Source organism: Ochotona curzoniae, unplaced genomic scaffold (assembly GCF_017591425.1).
Source record: "Ochotona curzoniae isolate NIBS_2020 unplaced genomic scaffold, NIBS_Ocur_1.0 contig_1071, whole genome shotgun sequence".
NCBI classification, from domain to species: domain Eukaryota; kingdom Metazoa; phylum Chordata; class Mammalia; order Lagomorpha; family Ochotonidae; genus Ochotona; species Ochotona curzoniae.
The window spans coordinates 17,999,579-18,013,066 of record NW_024464939.1 but is presented as its reverse complement, the minus strand read 5'-3'; the positions used below and the strand labels follow the sequence as shown (position 1 = coordinate 18,013,066).

The 13,488-nt window shown below is 38.1% G+C and overlaps 1 protein-coding gene across 1 annotated transcript in view; it reads left to right on the top strand.

Moving 5' to 3' along the window:
- Positions 1–1,623: 1,623 nt before the first annotated feature.
- The window catches only part of KCNB2 (potassium voltage-gated channel subfamily B member 2), a 379,889-nt gene continuing 368,024 nt past the window's right edge, over positions 1,624–13,488 (top strand). Inside the window, exon 1 of the mRNA XM_040995668.1 lies at positions 1,624–2,202. Within this exon, the coding sequence (XP_040851602.1) occupies positions 1,624–2,202 (579 nt within the window). The remainder of the gene's footprint in view (positions 2,203–13,488) is intronic.

The window sequence follows — 13,488 nt, the reverse complement described above, 5'->3', positions numbered from 1 at the left end:
AATTTGGATGTGAGCATCAGTGACACCAAAAATACGTGTTTTGATGTGCATGTAGATTGTGAGTGCAATACTTGGTGGAGAAAAGTTGGGGCCCACAGTGCAAGGTCTTGTAGGCTTATGATCTACTGGGGAAGACAGTGTATCCGAGGACAACATTTTAAAGTTATAACTCATCTTAGTTTTCTTTGTTGGTTGGAAATAAAACTTCATGGAGAGGTATGGATATTGTTATTCTATTCAGATATATTTCCGTGTGCTGAACCCTTTACAGAAACTATTTCATTTAATCACAATAATGCTATCTGTGAAGTAGGCAGTATTATCCTCATTCTGTAGATTAGGGAATTGAGGTTCAGAGAATTTAGGTTACTAACCAGTCATAAATGATTTTTCTTTATTTTTGGAAAAATGGGCGTTTTTTTGTTATCTGAAATGAAAGTTTGTGCATGTAGGCTTAAAATATTCCTGTAACTGTGTAGTTTAAAAAAAAATCCCAATTTAAATACAATTATTTACTCATCATACTTGAAACACTTCTTATACCTTCCATCCACATCTGTGTGTAAACGTGACGTATCCGTTTGAGAAGATTCTTGGTCTCCAGGCGAGAAGCAAATTTAACTTATGGGATGGAGAAACCAGAGGCCTGTAATGATTGATGTATGTCTTCAAGGAGAGTTCTAATTATAAGGACCTCGTCAATCTAGATGCTTTTCCCTTTTGTATAAGTCAATGCCTGTATGAAGCATGGCATTTTACATAAAAAGTGGTGTTTTGGATGAATTGCTTAAAGTTACATGATTTCTTGCAAAAGCATGTTGAGGAAAAACAAGAAGAAGCTTGCTGCTACAGATCAAAATAATAGACCAATACAAAAGAATATTAGAGCAATAGTGTTCAAAATAATTAGGAGGAAATAGGTGTAGAGCAAAAGAATACACACCCAACTGGGTATATACCACATACAAATGACATATAAACATAGATACATTTCAGGCAAGTGATCCCATTAACTTTATTTATGCATTTCATTACTTTGATCAGATTTCTTATGGAAAATAAGGAATTGATCAATCATTTATGGCTTTTAAAAAATTATCTGAAAGACATAGTTACAGAGTGAAAGGGACACACACAGAAAAGAAAGTAGGAGGGAGAGTCAGGGAGGAGAAAGAATCTTTCATCTGCTGTTTCACTTACCAAATGACTCCAATGGTTGGGGCTGGTCCAAGGCCAAAATCAGGGTCTGAAAATTCTATGTGGATTTTTCACGTGGATGGCAGGGGCTCAGACAGCTGGGCCACCCTTTACTGTTTCCCTAGACACAGAGCAGGGAGCTGGATTGGAGACAAATATGTGAGTTGTCAACAGGGTATTCTTGGCATACGCAACCTCTTCTGCAGTAAAGACTTCTATCTGTGAAAACATGACATCCCGGGATACCTCCAGGTTCTAACAGCAGCATGAGGGCAGGGAATAGAAGGATATTCTAGGGAAATTTCCAGTAACCATACGGCTGTTGCTTTCTTCCAGCTGTCGGTGAACATGCTTGCCCCAGAGAGAAACGGCTTCAGCTGACCTCATTTGTTAAGCACGGGGTGCTGTGGATTCGTCTAGTTCAAGATGGCAGAGAAGGCTCCCCCTGGCCTAAACAGGAAGACTTCCCGGTCGACCCTGTCTCTTCCTCCAGAACCCGTGGACATTATCAGGAGCAAAACGTGCTCTCGGAGAGTGAAGATCAACGTGGGAGGCCTCAACCACGAGGTCCTGTGGAGAACGCTGGACCGGCTGCCCAGGACGCGGCTGGGCAAGCTCCGCGACTGCAACACGCACGAGAGCCTCCTGGAGGTGTGCGACGACTACAACCTGGGCGACAACGAGTACTTCTTCGATCGCCATCCAGGGGCCTTCACGTCCATCTTGAATTTCTACCGGACAGGGAAACTGCACATGATGGAAGAGATGTGTGCGCTCTCATTTGGCCAGGAGCTTGATTACTGGGGGATTGATGAGATCTACCTGGAGTCCTGCTGCCAAGCCAGATACCATCAGAAGAAAGAACAAATGAACGAAGAATTGAGGCGAGAGGCGGAGACCATGCGAGAGCGAGAGGGGGAGGAGTTCGACAACACCTGCTGCCCAGAGAAAAGAAAGAAGCTGTGGGACTTGCTGGAGAAGCCCAACTCCTCAGTGGCTGCAAAGGTAGGAAAAGCAGGGCGTGGCTTGCCTGAGTGGTTAGAAAAGGTGGCACCCAAGTCCCAGAGGGTGCCGTTTTCTTTCTTCTCTCAGTATAGCAGGCTAAGATGTATCTAGCAAATGAAATAATCATATGTGTAGTCTTCCTGTGTGGTGTTGTAAAATGGTATTATCCTCTGTTCAGCATCGTTATTTGCAGGAACAGACCTGAGAAACAGGAGAGAAGGCAATTCTGAGTTTCTGTGTGTTAAAGGGTGGTGGTGGCTTGGAGGTTGAACGTAGAACCCAAGCTTAGGCCCATCAGGCTCAGAATCTTGCAGAAGACAAAGCACACAGGTGCTGTCTTGATAAAGAGAGGATGCTAATATTGGGGTATGTCCTGATCTGGTTGTTTGGAGGTTCAGAGAAAGAGAACGTGACGCCTTGTATTCCAGAAAGCTGGGCCCAGCAGAGTGGGGCGGAGGGGGAGCTGTGTCACTAAACTGTGTAAAGAATGAGTCAATTGACAGAGTATGTGGCTGAATTCTCCATGTGAAATCTCTAAAAATAATGTTGCTGGCTGTTGGTGTATCATGTGTTCAAAAAGTATTTAGATTTCATGAAGTATTTGCCTAGTGAAGAAAAATTCCTGTTTTCCCATTGTCCTGCATGTATGTAAACCTCAGCAATTTTTTGTTATTAGTTTCAGCATTTAATTCAAGCGTGTGATTATTTATTTCATTTTATCTGGGGTTTTCTGAGTCAGCCCAAACTGACTCAGTTCATCTTGAGTTCTGGGTTGGAGCATGAATGATAAGTATAAAGTCAAAGCAGTGCTCTTAGCTGTAGGAGCCAAGTATTGATGTTTGGTGCATAATAGGTGAAAATGGTATAGAACAGAGAAAAAGAAGAGTGGTTTGCTGTGAATGATTTTGATAACTGGCTTTTTGCAGATATCTCCTTTCTTATAAACAGCAGTGATTGCAGAAACAAAGAGTAGGCTACGTGAACCATTGAGTAGAAATCAAGGTTTTGCATGTTAGTCTATGACACACAAATCATGATCCTAAAATTCTCTCTTATGCTGTTGAGATGTCTGCTTTTGTTTCTGGTTGATGCCAAGAACACGTTACTTTTCAGACTGGACTGTAAGTGAGGTAAAATGTATTTCTGTTACACTTCATGAAGAAATCTGTATTTTGTGGTATATGGAACATACCAAGCAAGTTTTTATGGGGGGTAGTTGTGAATAATTTGTTTACTTTTGTTTTACCTGCAAGAAGGAAATGGATATGCCTTATTTTGGTGGCTTTGGGCAGAAAAAGGCTACTTTCCAGTGTCAAGTGTTCAGTTATACATTTGAAATACTACTAAAAATATGAAGTGAATTTTGTATGTGAATATGATAAGAGTCTGGATTGAAGTGAGCGTGGTGGTATTAACTCTTTCAAGGCTGTAGGCAAGTGAATATTAAATCACTTCTCCATGAAAAGTTCTAGAAGTGACCCACCTGTGTAAAAACAAATAGCTAAGTCAATGAGAATTTGAAGGATTAATATGGTTTACTTGTTCATCGAAACATTGTTATTTATCTAAAGTTAAGACCTGTTTTTAGAAAGGGTTTTAAACATTTTACAAATTTTTTTTTCTCAAAAATTTCTAGAAATGTTGAAATAGGGTCAGTGACCTGATCTCTCACATGAGGGAGTTCACTTAATCTCTAAATTTTAGAAGCTGCAGCCATCCCTTGATCTCTAATAAGGTATTGATGCTGATGATAGTAACCTATTTAAAAACACTAGTGCATATCCTTGTACGTCAGATTACTTTAACTTGCTTCAAATTCTGTATGAACTGATAGGTACATGCCTACCTACCATACCCAGTGCTTAAGGATGCTTAGTTTCACGGAATTTTATGTAATGATAAACAGTCAAATTGTTTCCAAATTATTCATCAAGGTAAATGAATCTTGCCTACCTCACATAGATTGTTTACTACATGTTCACAAAGGATTGGTGTTTGTTTTATTTGAAAGTCTACATTTTTCTCTGTCAAAATATTGTAGAAAAGTTTTTTTTATATTTGATTATATAGCAGTTTAGTGAAAGGATCGTTCATTTTTCTGAGGTTTAGAACCTGCTAAAAAATAGCTCTGTGTGATGTCTTACATAAGCCAATAACTTTTTGTGTGCTCTTAAGTAACTTGTTATTTTTCTCAAATAATTCTTAGTAAAGGGAGTGTCAGTGCAGATGTGTGTGAATAGTATTTTCACAGAGTAAGAACCAGTGACTTTATTGCAACCGCAGAAGGATGGTGCTGTGTCTGTCACTGTTGCTATATGATATGTGAGCACATCAGCCACTTGGAGGAACTCTGCTGTAAGAATGTTTTCTATGTGTTCTTCCTTGATTGTTAAACAGGCAAGATGCCTTTGAGAGAGAATATTGGCTTCTGTTACTGATTTTCAATGATTGAGTATTTAGTTTGAGAATCCAGCTGAACATATGTTCCATGTGTACATACACACTAGATACTTGGTAAGAGACAACCTTCTCTTCAGAATTTAAAAATCTGTTGTCTTAAACATAGATTTAAGAGATTTCATATAATTAAAAATATTTGTTTTCTCCATATTTTAAAATTCATGATAGGAAAGGCATAAATGTTAAAAGATTATTTGTCACATCCATAGAAGGAAAAACTAACCCTATCACATGTTTCATAATCAGTTTACATATCTATTTACTCACATTGAATTAGAACTACACAATCAACTATATAATAATTATTCAGTCCAGGCTACAAGAATCCACAAAAATATGCAATTCATCCCAAGGTTTATTTCCCTGTCATTCTTTGTCTTTGGGTATGACTGTGGAATTAACAGCTCAGCTCTTGTAGAGCATGTCTCCTGGTGTCATACAAGGAGCCATTTTTATTCTTTGAACTTCCTGGTGTACTAATAAAACAGAATCAAATCTGTTTTTTCTAATGTGGCATATTTGAAATGTCTGAATTTCATCAGTTAATATTTTTTTTAGCACATATGCACAGAAGCCCATGAAATATAATTCAACTTTTCAAAGCATAGTGATAGGACTGGTAGAAAATGTTCTTTCCCATTTTTCTGAAGCACGGTGAGAGCCGATGATGAGACACAGATATGAATCAAGGTTGTTGTGTGTGCTTTTAGGGAGAGATAACGTGTGAAGTGTCAAGATGTTTGTGAATGTGTGAGCCTGCCACATGGAGAAAACCTGGTTGTAATTCAGGGTTGCCAGGATGTGGACCGGCAGCTGTGGTCTGAATGTCTTTCACAGAAATGTGCAAGGGCAAAAGATGGGTTCACCTGGCTTGTCCGTTTCCTGGGAAATGAAGGGAATCAGATTCTATTCTCTACTTGTTCCAGAACAGAACAGTTTAGCCAGTCTCTGGGTTGGTAACATTTTTTCTCTTTTTTCCTTGCCCTCTTCCCAAAGGAACTGAACTAGCTAGTTCCCTTGTAAGTATTGCATGCATGTGGCTTCAGCTTAAGAGGCAGTTAAAAGTATTGAAGGAAGATGAATCCTATGCAATATAGAAGTCTCAGCCTTTAGGATGGGACAGCAACCCAGGTCCCAAACCGACCCAACACCTGATGGAAACTAGGTTCATCAGCTATGCCCAAGGCCTCCCTGGAGAAGGTCAGCGCAGAGGAAAACAGCCAGTTCTAGGCAGTGCTGGACAGGTGTGGCTGAGTCCTCTTGGGAGAGCCTTAGTGAAGGAGCATGAGTGTTAAGGGAGTGCAGTAGAGTGTTGGGCAGCAGGCTAAACTTAGGGGTATGCACAGGAAGCCAGATTGAGCAGCTGTGTCTCATAGAAACTTCAGAAAGCAAAAGCTGTGTAAACTGACTCCTGTCATCTGAACCAGGACAGAGAGCCACCTGCAGCTTTGTGTGGGTGGTACTGGTGTCAAGCGGGGACATTGTTTATTATCTGCTTTCCTCTTCTCAGTTTTCTCGCTTATCCACAGCTACTACTTCCTTGAATGTCTTTTTGCATTCTTCCTCCTCTTTGTCCCCTTCCTCTTCTCCAGCTTCTTTCTAACACTTTGCAAAAATGAAGATATTAGAGCAGGTACAAGGACAGAACTTCCACATGTTGTACTTGAAGATGTTTCATTCAGTCAAATGAACAGCTCTGGCTCTGTGACTACTTCTTCCTCTCCTCCCTCCCTCCCTTGCCTCCTTCCTTCCTTTCTTTCTTTTCCTCCTTCCTTCCTTCCTTCCTGCCTTCCTGCCTTCCTTCCTTCCTCTTTCCTGTCTCTCTCACTGTCTCCTCCCCTAATCTTCAGAAAGTGGCTTTATTTTCCTGAAAGGCTCCCATGCCTTCATTTCCTCCTTCTTGTTGTCTACCTTCTCTCTCTCATCTTGAATCTTCAGGAAGTGGCTCTTTTTTTTTTTTTTTTTTTTTTTTTTTAGCTTAGGGAAGAAGAAAATTAGTGACTCAAAAAAATGCTTCTCAAGCTATGTTTTTCTTAATAGCTTTCTGAAAAGAAACATTAAATTAACCTTAAATTCTCTGTAATGAGAGGCAATACTTAAGATGAAGTGGGATAGCATTTGTCAGGTAAGGTGCTTAGGTGGGTAAAAATGATCATGGGTGCTCAGTGGTTTCATCTCTCCACAACAGAACTGATTTTCAGCCTCTGGGAGCATCACTGCTTCCCTTTAAAACCAGTGGAATAGCAGGAAGGAGCTCACCATGTTTCCTGTCTCTGGCTTGTGCTCTCCACACATGCATGTGTTTACTAATGTTGGCAGGTGGAACACGGTACCTAAAACAAGCACAGGAAGGGATTCACCCAAGGGTGAATCAGGGATCTGATAAAAGGATAGCTTTTCTGGATTTCTAGCTTCCAGGAGCCCAAATCAAGGTTTCCCGGTGAAAGGCAGTAGCTTGATGCCCTGCTGTTGATGTCTCCTTGAAAGCAACACTCTCTCAATCAAACCAGAGTGTGGGTTTTTCAAGCCATAGAAATAGGGAAAAAAAGGAGAAAAAGAAAATAGCTCAAAATGACACAAAAACTACTGTGTGCTCATCAAGAACGAAAGAAGGCATAGCATCCTCATTCTATTTATAGTAGGTGGACCAATTATTCTAATGGTTTGAATGAAAAAAAAGGTATTGGAACAGGACCATGATTTCTTTTCAGTTCAAGAACAAAACCTCTACATGTTCTGCTTGTAGAGATATGGGCAGTCAAGTGAACAGCTCTGGTATGCGACATTCTGTGTTTCTCGTTCTGATGATTTTCTTAGTAATGAAAAATAAAAGTAGCAATGGCAAGGAGAAATGTTTGCCAAAACTTACCAAAAAGAAGAGTCAGTGCATTGTGAGCACACAGAAAAACCTCCCTGTGTAGAGGCGCCTCTGTTTAGGGTGCCCTCCTCTAATTCCCATCTAGGCTCACGGGCAGCAGCTAATTAGCATTCCAGGCCTGCTGTTGCTGTGTTGCTTGTTTACCTTCTTACTCTCTGCATCCCCGCTGTACAGATTAAGCTGTTGGTACCCTTCTGACAGCAGAGCATGAAAGTTCAGGAGTGCTCACAGGAGGTAGAAATTATAAAAATTTAGCCAACCTGTGGAGGTGTGGCTTTCAGGCCTATTTTTTTTTTTTCCTTTCTTAAAAGATACTATTCATGCTGGCTAACAGACCAAAAACTGGGAAGAAATTGGACATTAAAAAAAAAAAAAACAGACTAAAAGTAAGTCATTGCAAATATCAAAAGAAAAATAAGACAGGAAGGAAGAAGAAGAATGGGAGCAAGGGATAGAGGAAGCATCATTGTACACTTAAATTTGTAGATCTGAAATACATGAAATTGGTTTCGCTTATACAAACACATAAGCAAATAAATATTTCAGAAATGAAAATCATGCAAATAATTTAGAAAACTCTTAAAACAGAATCTAAAGTAACATTGTTTTAAAATTATCCCAAACATTTCATTCTAAAGCTCAGATGGCCCTGTTTCTGAGTTTAAGGAAAACACCCATGATGTATTTTTGTACTTTTCTGCTTTCCGTGAAAGGGCACCCTGAAAAGCCAACTGTTTGCTCTCTTGGACATGTTTGATCAGGATCAGAAGGACAAGATTACAAGATGCTGTAAAACTCATAAACCTGAGTTTGCATGCTCTGGGAGATGATATTGGCACTTGCTTTTCCCTTTCACTTTTAAATATGTCCCAGTTTGTGCAATAAACCATGTGATCAGTTCAAATTACTCAAAAAATCATGTTCTTTTATTTCCCTTTTTGCTTTCCGTATCTTTAAAATAAATAATCGGTTTTCATTAATATTAAAAGAAAGCATCAAGATTCTTTTCACAATTGATTCAACTTCTGCAAGTAGTCATCATTTTCAAAGAAATCCTTTCAGAGGAGTCCCTTGAACATTACTTAGTGTTATCGCAAAACAGAATGCATTGACAGTCTTTAAATATGTTGGCTTTGAAAATTCATGAGCAATGCTTTGGTTATTAACAGATTTGTTTTCTTTATTTCCAGTGAGAAACTTTTAGGTAAGCATAAGTATTATGATGGAATGGTCACAATATTTAACTCTTCTCTTTGGAAGATTCTTGAAGGATTTGAATAACGTTTTCGATTGAGTTGTTATCTGAGCTTTATCACCCATTAAAAAAGAAGAGGAAGAAAAATCCTTTCTAAATGCTGAGAGTATTTGAGAACATTGTCATGATGCATATGCTTTGACCTCAGATAATCTTCTCAGATATTATGTGGTTGGAGCATTTATGTTTTCTAGGAAGATTTGCTTTAAATTTTTCTAATGCCTGCTTGAAAATACTTTGATTCCTCAAAGAAATGATTAGTCATTGTCACATCCATTTTTTGGTATCTTACTCTTTAGCTGTCTTTTTCAGCATGTAGAACCCAAGTTATCCATTACAAGTATTGGTGAATTGTTATATCATATGTGTACTGTCCGTCAGCGTTGTGCTGATTAAACTGCATTGAAACTGAAAATGAGAAGATGTCACCAGTATTTTCCAGAAAAATTTGCCATATAGCATGAGATTAAATGCTTTTTCCCCAGGGAAGATTTATGTATCATTAGTGAATATAATTATATTTGTTATGCTAACTTAATTTTTATTGACTGTTACGTAGTTATTATCTTTAATGTTAAGTACAGCATAAATTGAATCATCAAAAATAAAACTCTATTTATTTTTAATTCCTCAACATTTCTACCTTGTTCCACAAGAGGCAGCTAATTAGAAATACATACACTAATTCATCCAAAGAGAATAATGAAAGAGAAACTGTAAGTAGAATCTAGAGAAATATGTTGTCAATCACCACAATAACTAAGAAATGCTTTATATTTTTATGTAGAATTTTTCGTGTGATTTTAATTTAAAATTACTATCATAATTTTTCATTGTACTTTTGATTTTTAGCAAAAGGGTCCTTACGATTAGAAAAACTTACCTACTTACCTCTAGTAGACATCACTAAAGGATCCCAAATAAGTTATCTTCAACTTATGGACTCAGTTTAAACCAGTCTGACAAAGGGAGATGTTTGCAAAGTAGTTAACAAGATTGGGTCTAAAAGAAATAACAGGAATAACAACGACTTTTTGATCAAGACATGGTTACATAGAAGAAAAGTAGCTATTGGGGCGCAGACATTGTGGTGCAGTGAGTAAGGCACTGTTTGTGAGACAGGCATCCTGTATCTTAGCACTGGTTCAAGTCCTGACTATTTCACTTCTGATTTAGCTTTGTGTCAAAATGCTTTGCAAATCGGCAGATGGCCCAAGTAAGTGGATCTGTGCCACCCACAGAGGAGCCCCGATAGAGTTTTCTGGTACCCTGGTATTGGCCTGGATCACCCTCATCAGTTATGATTATTTGAAGACAGAATAGTGTGTGAAAGATCTCTCAATATTTCTGTATCTCCCTCACTTCCTCCTTACCCTGTCTTTCTCTCTGTCACTCTACATTTAATTAATTAATTAATTGTGTTTTCCAAAAAGAAACAGGAAAAATAAAAAAGCAGGAAGTAAAGTATATTTCATGAGGAAATCTTGGATTACAACATGTTTTTGTTTGTACATTGTTTTAACATTGGTTGTTTAGTTCCCTGTGAGAAATAACTACAGTGTTCCATCACATTTTGTAATCCATAGTGTTCTGAGGCATACAAATGAATAATATATATTGTGAGCTCGGTCTATTTCTACTTTGATAGTGAGTGAATTTTAACAGACCACCCAGTGCTTTCAGCTTAACCCAATTTTTTTTTCTTTTCTCATTATTGTATATAATAGCTTTCATGAAACATCACTGCATTTTACAAGACAGATTATAGTAGAAACTTGTAGAACTCTGAAGACATAATCCCTATAAAAATATCATACCTGGATATTCCAAATAGAATATAGAAGCTCTTTGAGGTAACAGTTAACCTGAAAATTATTCTTGTTCACCATCAGCTGCACTGGCCATTAGAGCCTGTCTATATCTGCAGTGGGACAGGGAAGGATAAAGGCGTCCCCAGGCTTGTCAGCATTGGAGGCAAGCTGCAATTCCTGTTCCTAAGTAGCAGCTTCTGGCTCCTTCCCTTTAGGTTCTTCCCCTGTGTCTTCTGGGCCATTCTTGTTGATGACTTTATTGTTCACAATGAGAACTTTAAAGGGCTTGAATAAATCAAGACTTCTCAGCAATTTTTATATCATCCTTAGTAGGAATCATCAATCTAGAACAAAGTGGCTAGCCATGGACCACGAGAGAAGTGTAGTAACTAATGTAGAGACAAGCAGCAGAAAAGTGGAACCAGAAGATATTTGCTTCATTCCCCTAAAGCTTTTCCAGGAAACAATAACAACTAACATTGGAATGTTCCCATACATTGTGCCTATATATCACTTATTTTTGGCCATGTATTTATCTAAATTTATCTCCCTAGCTAATGCGTAAGATAAATGGATGTTCTCGCTTTAAATCATTTCCTTTAATGTCTTTACAAGGCCTAAAGTAAAGAAATTCCTTTGGGTATTACTAAAGACAAATATCTGAAGTATATCAATGCAGGTGATGTTTTTAGTCAACTTTCTGTATCTAGGATAAGTAAAGATAGGATAGGAAAAATCCTTATTGAGTGATATATGACCTAAGAATTGCTGTGTTTGTGCATCTAAGTGTAAATTTTTGAGATGCATGTTACTTATGCACACTAACATCTCTCTGTTAGAGCAACATATACTGTGAAGTACTCACCTGCAGGGGAATCCAGTGAACCTTACAATGCATTGGATAATTTAGGATAGACACAGTGTTGGCATCTGATTAAAACATTCCATTTGGAATATAAACTTGTGATACCTTAATTGGGTTTGAAATCCTTGCAAAGGCCCTAATGGTCCAAGAACAGACAGATACAAGTATCTCCTTTAGTTTCCCAGGATTTTGTTTCAGGACACTAGAGGTCATTGCCACCCCGGATTTTATACTTTAACTTATCTTGTTGAGTCACTCTTGACGCAACCACAGGTGTTGAATGCCACTTAAAATAGCTGCCTCTAACCTACAGTAAGGCAGTGCCAAGGACGGTCAAGTAATCCCAGCTCAGCTCTGAATGGGGTCCCTTAATTGTAAGAATCTCAGGATATTTATGCATGAGTGAAAGAGCTCCTGGTTTTTCAAGTCGTTTTAATAGCCCTCAGCAATATAAAACCTATAGGGCAACTTTGGATATTGAGTGTGATTGTTTGGTGTCATCTAAGACAAGTGTTGAATTAAATGGGTTCTTTGCATTTGTTTATTAATAATCAAGGATTAGGTTGAATGTCGGAATCACACCTATCTCTGACAACATTTTGCTTTGGACCATCTAACTTATACATTGGTGTCAGAACATTTTGTTTCAAGCAGAATTCAGTTGGGCTGGAAAGTAAATAAGTGTCACTGTTTATAAAACACAGAAATAGATTTGTGCTATGACAAATTAGCTGTATTTTCTTAATATGATGACAATTTTCACTTTGGCAAGCTAGCAAAAGGCCCTGTTTAAAATCCTTGGGGTGAGCACCCTGTTGCATTTTAGTGTAATTTTTAGTTCAAAGGCAGAAGAATGTTGGTGGGAAGTTTTGTAATTTTTTTTAAAGTTGATTATTTGCTGTACTACAAATGGAATGAACAATGTAAGCAATGCAAGAAAAATATGAACTAGTGGGCTGCAAATTAGGAAAATGTGAAATTGCTATCCCATATTTTCTGTGTAAAAAATCTTGTGCTTTTTGTTGTGTATCTTAAATTAATTCAGCAGGTGTGAAAATTCCTATACAAATTAAGTAATTATGTTGTGAATATTTTAGAAATTCAAAGAAAAATCTGCTTTAATTATTGGTCCCTATTTTTCAAATTACAGCTCACAAGCCATTATAAATATTTTAAATTGCTTGGGAATATTTATAAAATGCTTGCCACCATACTCCTCCTTCACATTTTCATGTACTGATTAGCACAAGGTAATTTAAAAGGTAGCAGACTGTTTTGATGGGCATAATTTAACAATATGTATGTGGTAAGTTCTGAAAGCAAGAAGTATTATGTTACAAATTTAAAAAAAAAGAATTGAATTCTGGATTTACTTTCTTTGCTGAGTTATTTGGCAAGTGCCAAAGCTTTGACAGACTTCTCTGTTGCGGATCTGAAAATGATTGCGCCTGAAGGTTGAATGACAATTCTCTCATGTGACTGTGTTGGGATGGCGTTGTGGTGTGCTTTCAGTGCAGAACAGGTCCCCCAGGGCACCATACTGCCACCAGTAAGTATTTGCAAAATACCAAAATGTCCTCTTCATTGAAATTCAGCCTAAGCCAGAAAATATTTTTATTACTTCCTCCAAGCTCTTGTTTTCTGTAAGAAACACCTAAAATCCAGACATCATTTTTTGTCTTTAGTTGATAGTACATTGTATCTTTTCTTTATCTTAAACGTCAGAGTCTGAGAAGTAGATTTTCTGTCTCAGCTCTATAATAGCAATATCTAAATAGCACTCTTCTGTTCCCTTGAGAGAAGCTGCTGCTTCACCTACCTCCTGCCTCCCCTCATCCGGGAACTCAAGCTGGTTTTGTTTTCTACTCCCTCCTTGCTATCACTATCCCAGAACCCTTTGTTTGGAGCATGAATTCAACTCTAAAGAAAGAGGTTGGGGTCAAGTGATAGCTGATGGAGTTGCTTTTCACGATTTTGAGTTAGCTTCTCTTTAGTCTGCCTTCTATGGAGGCATGGC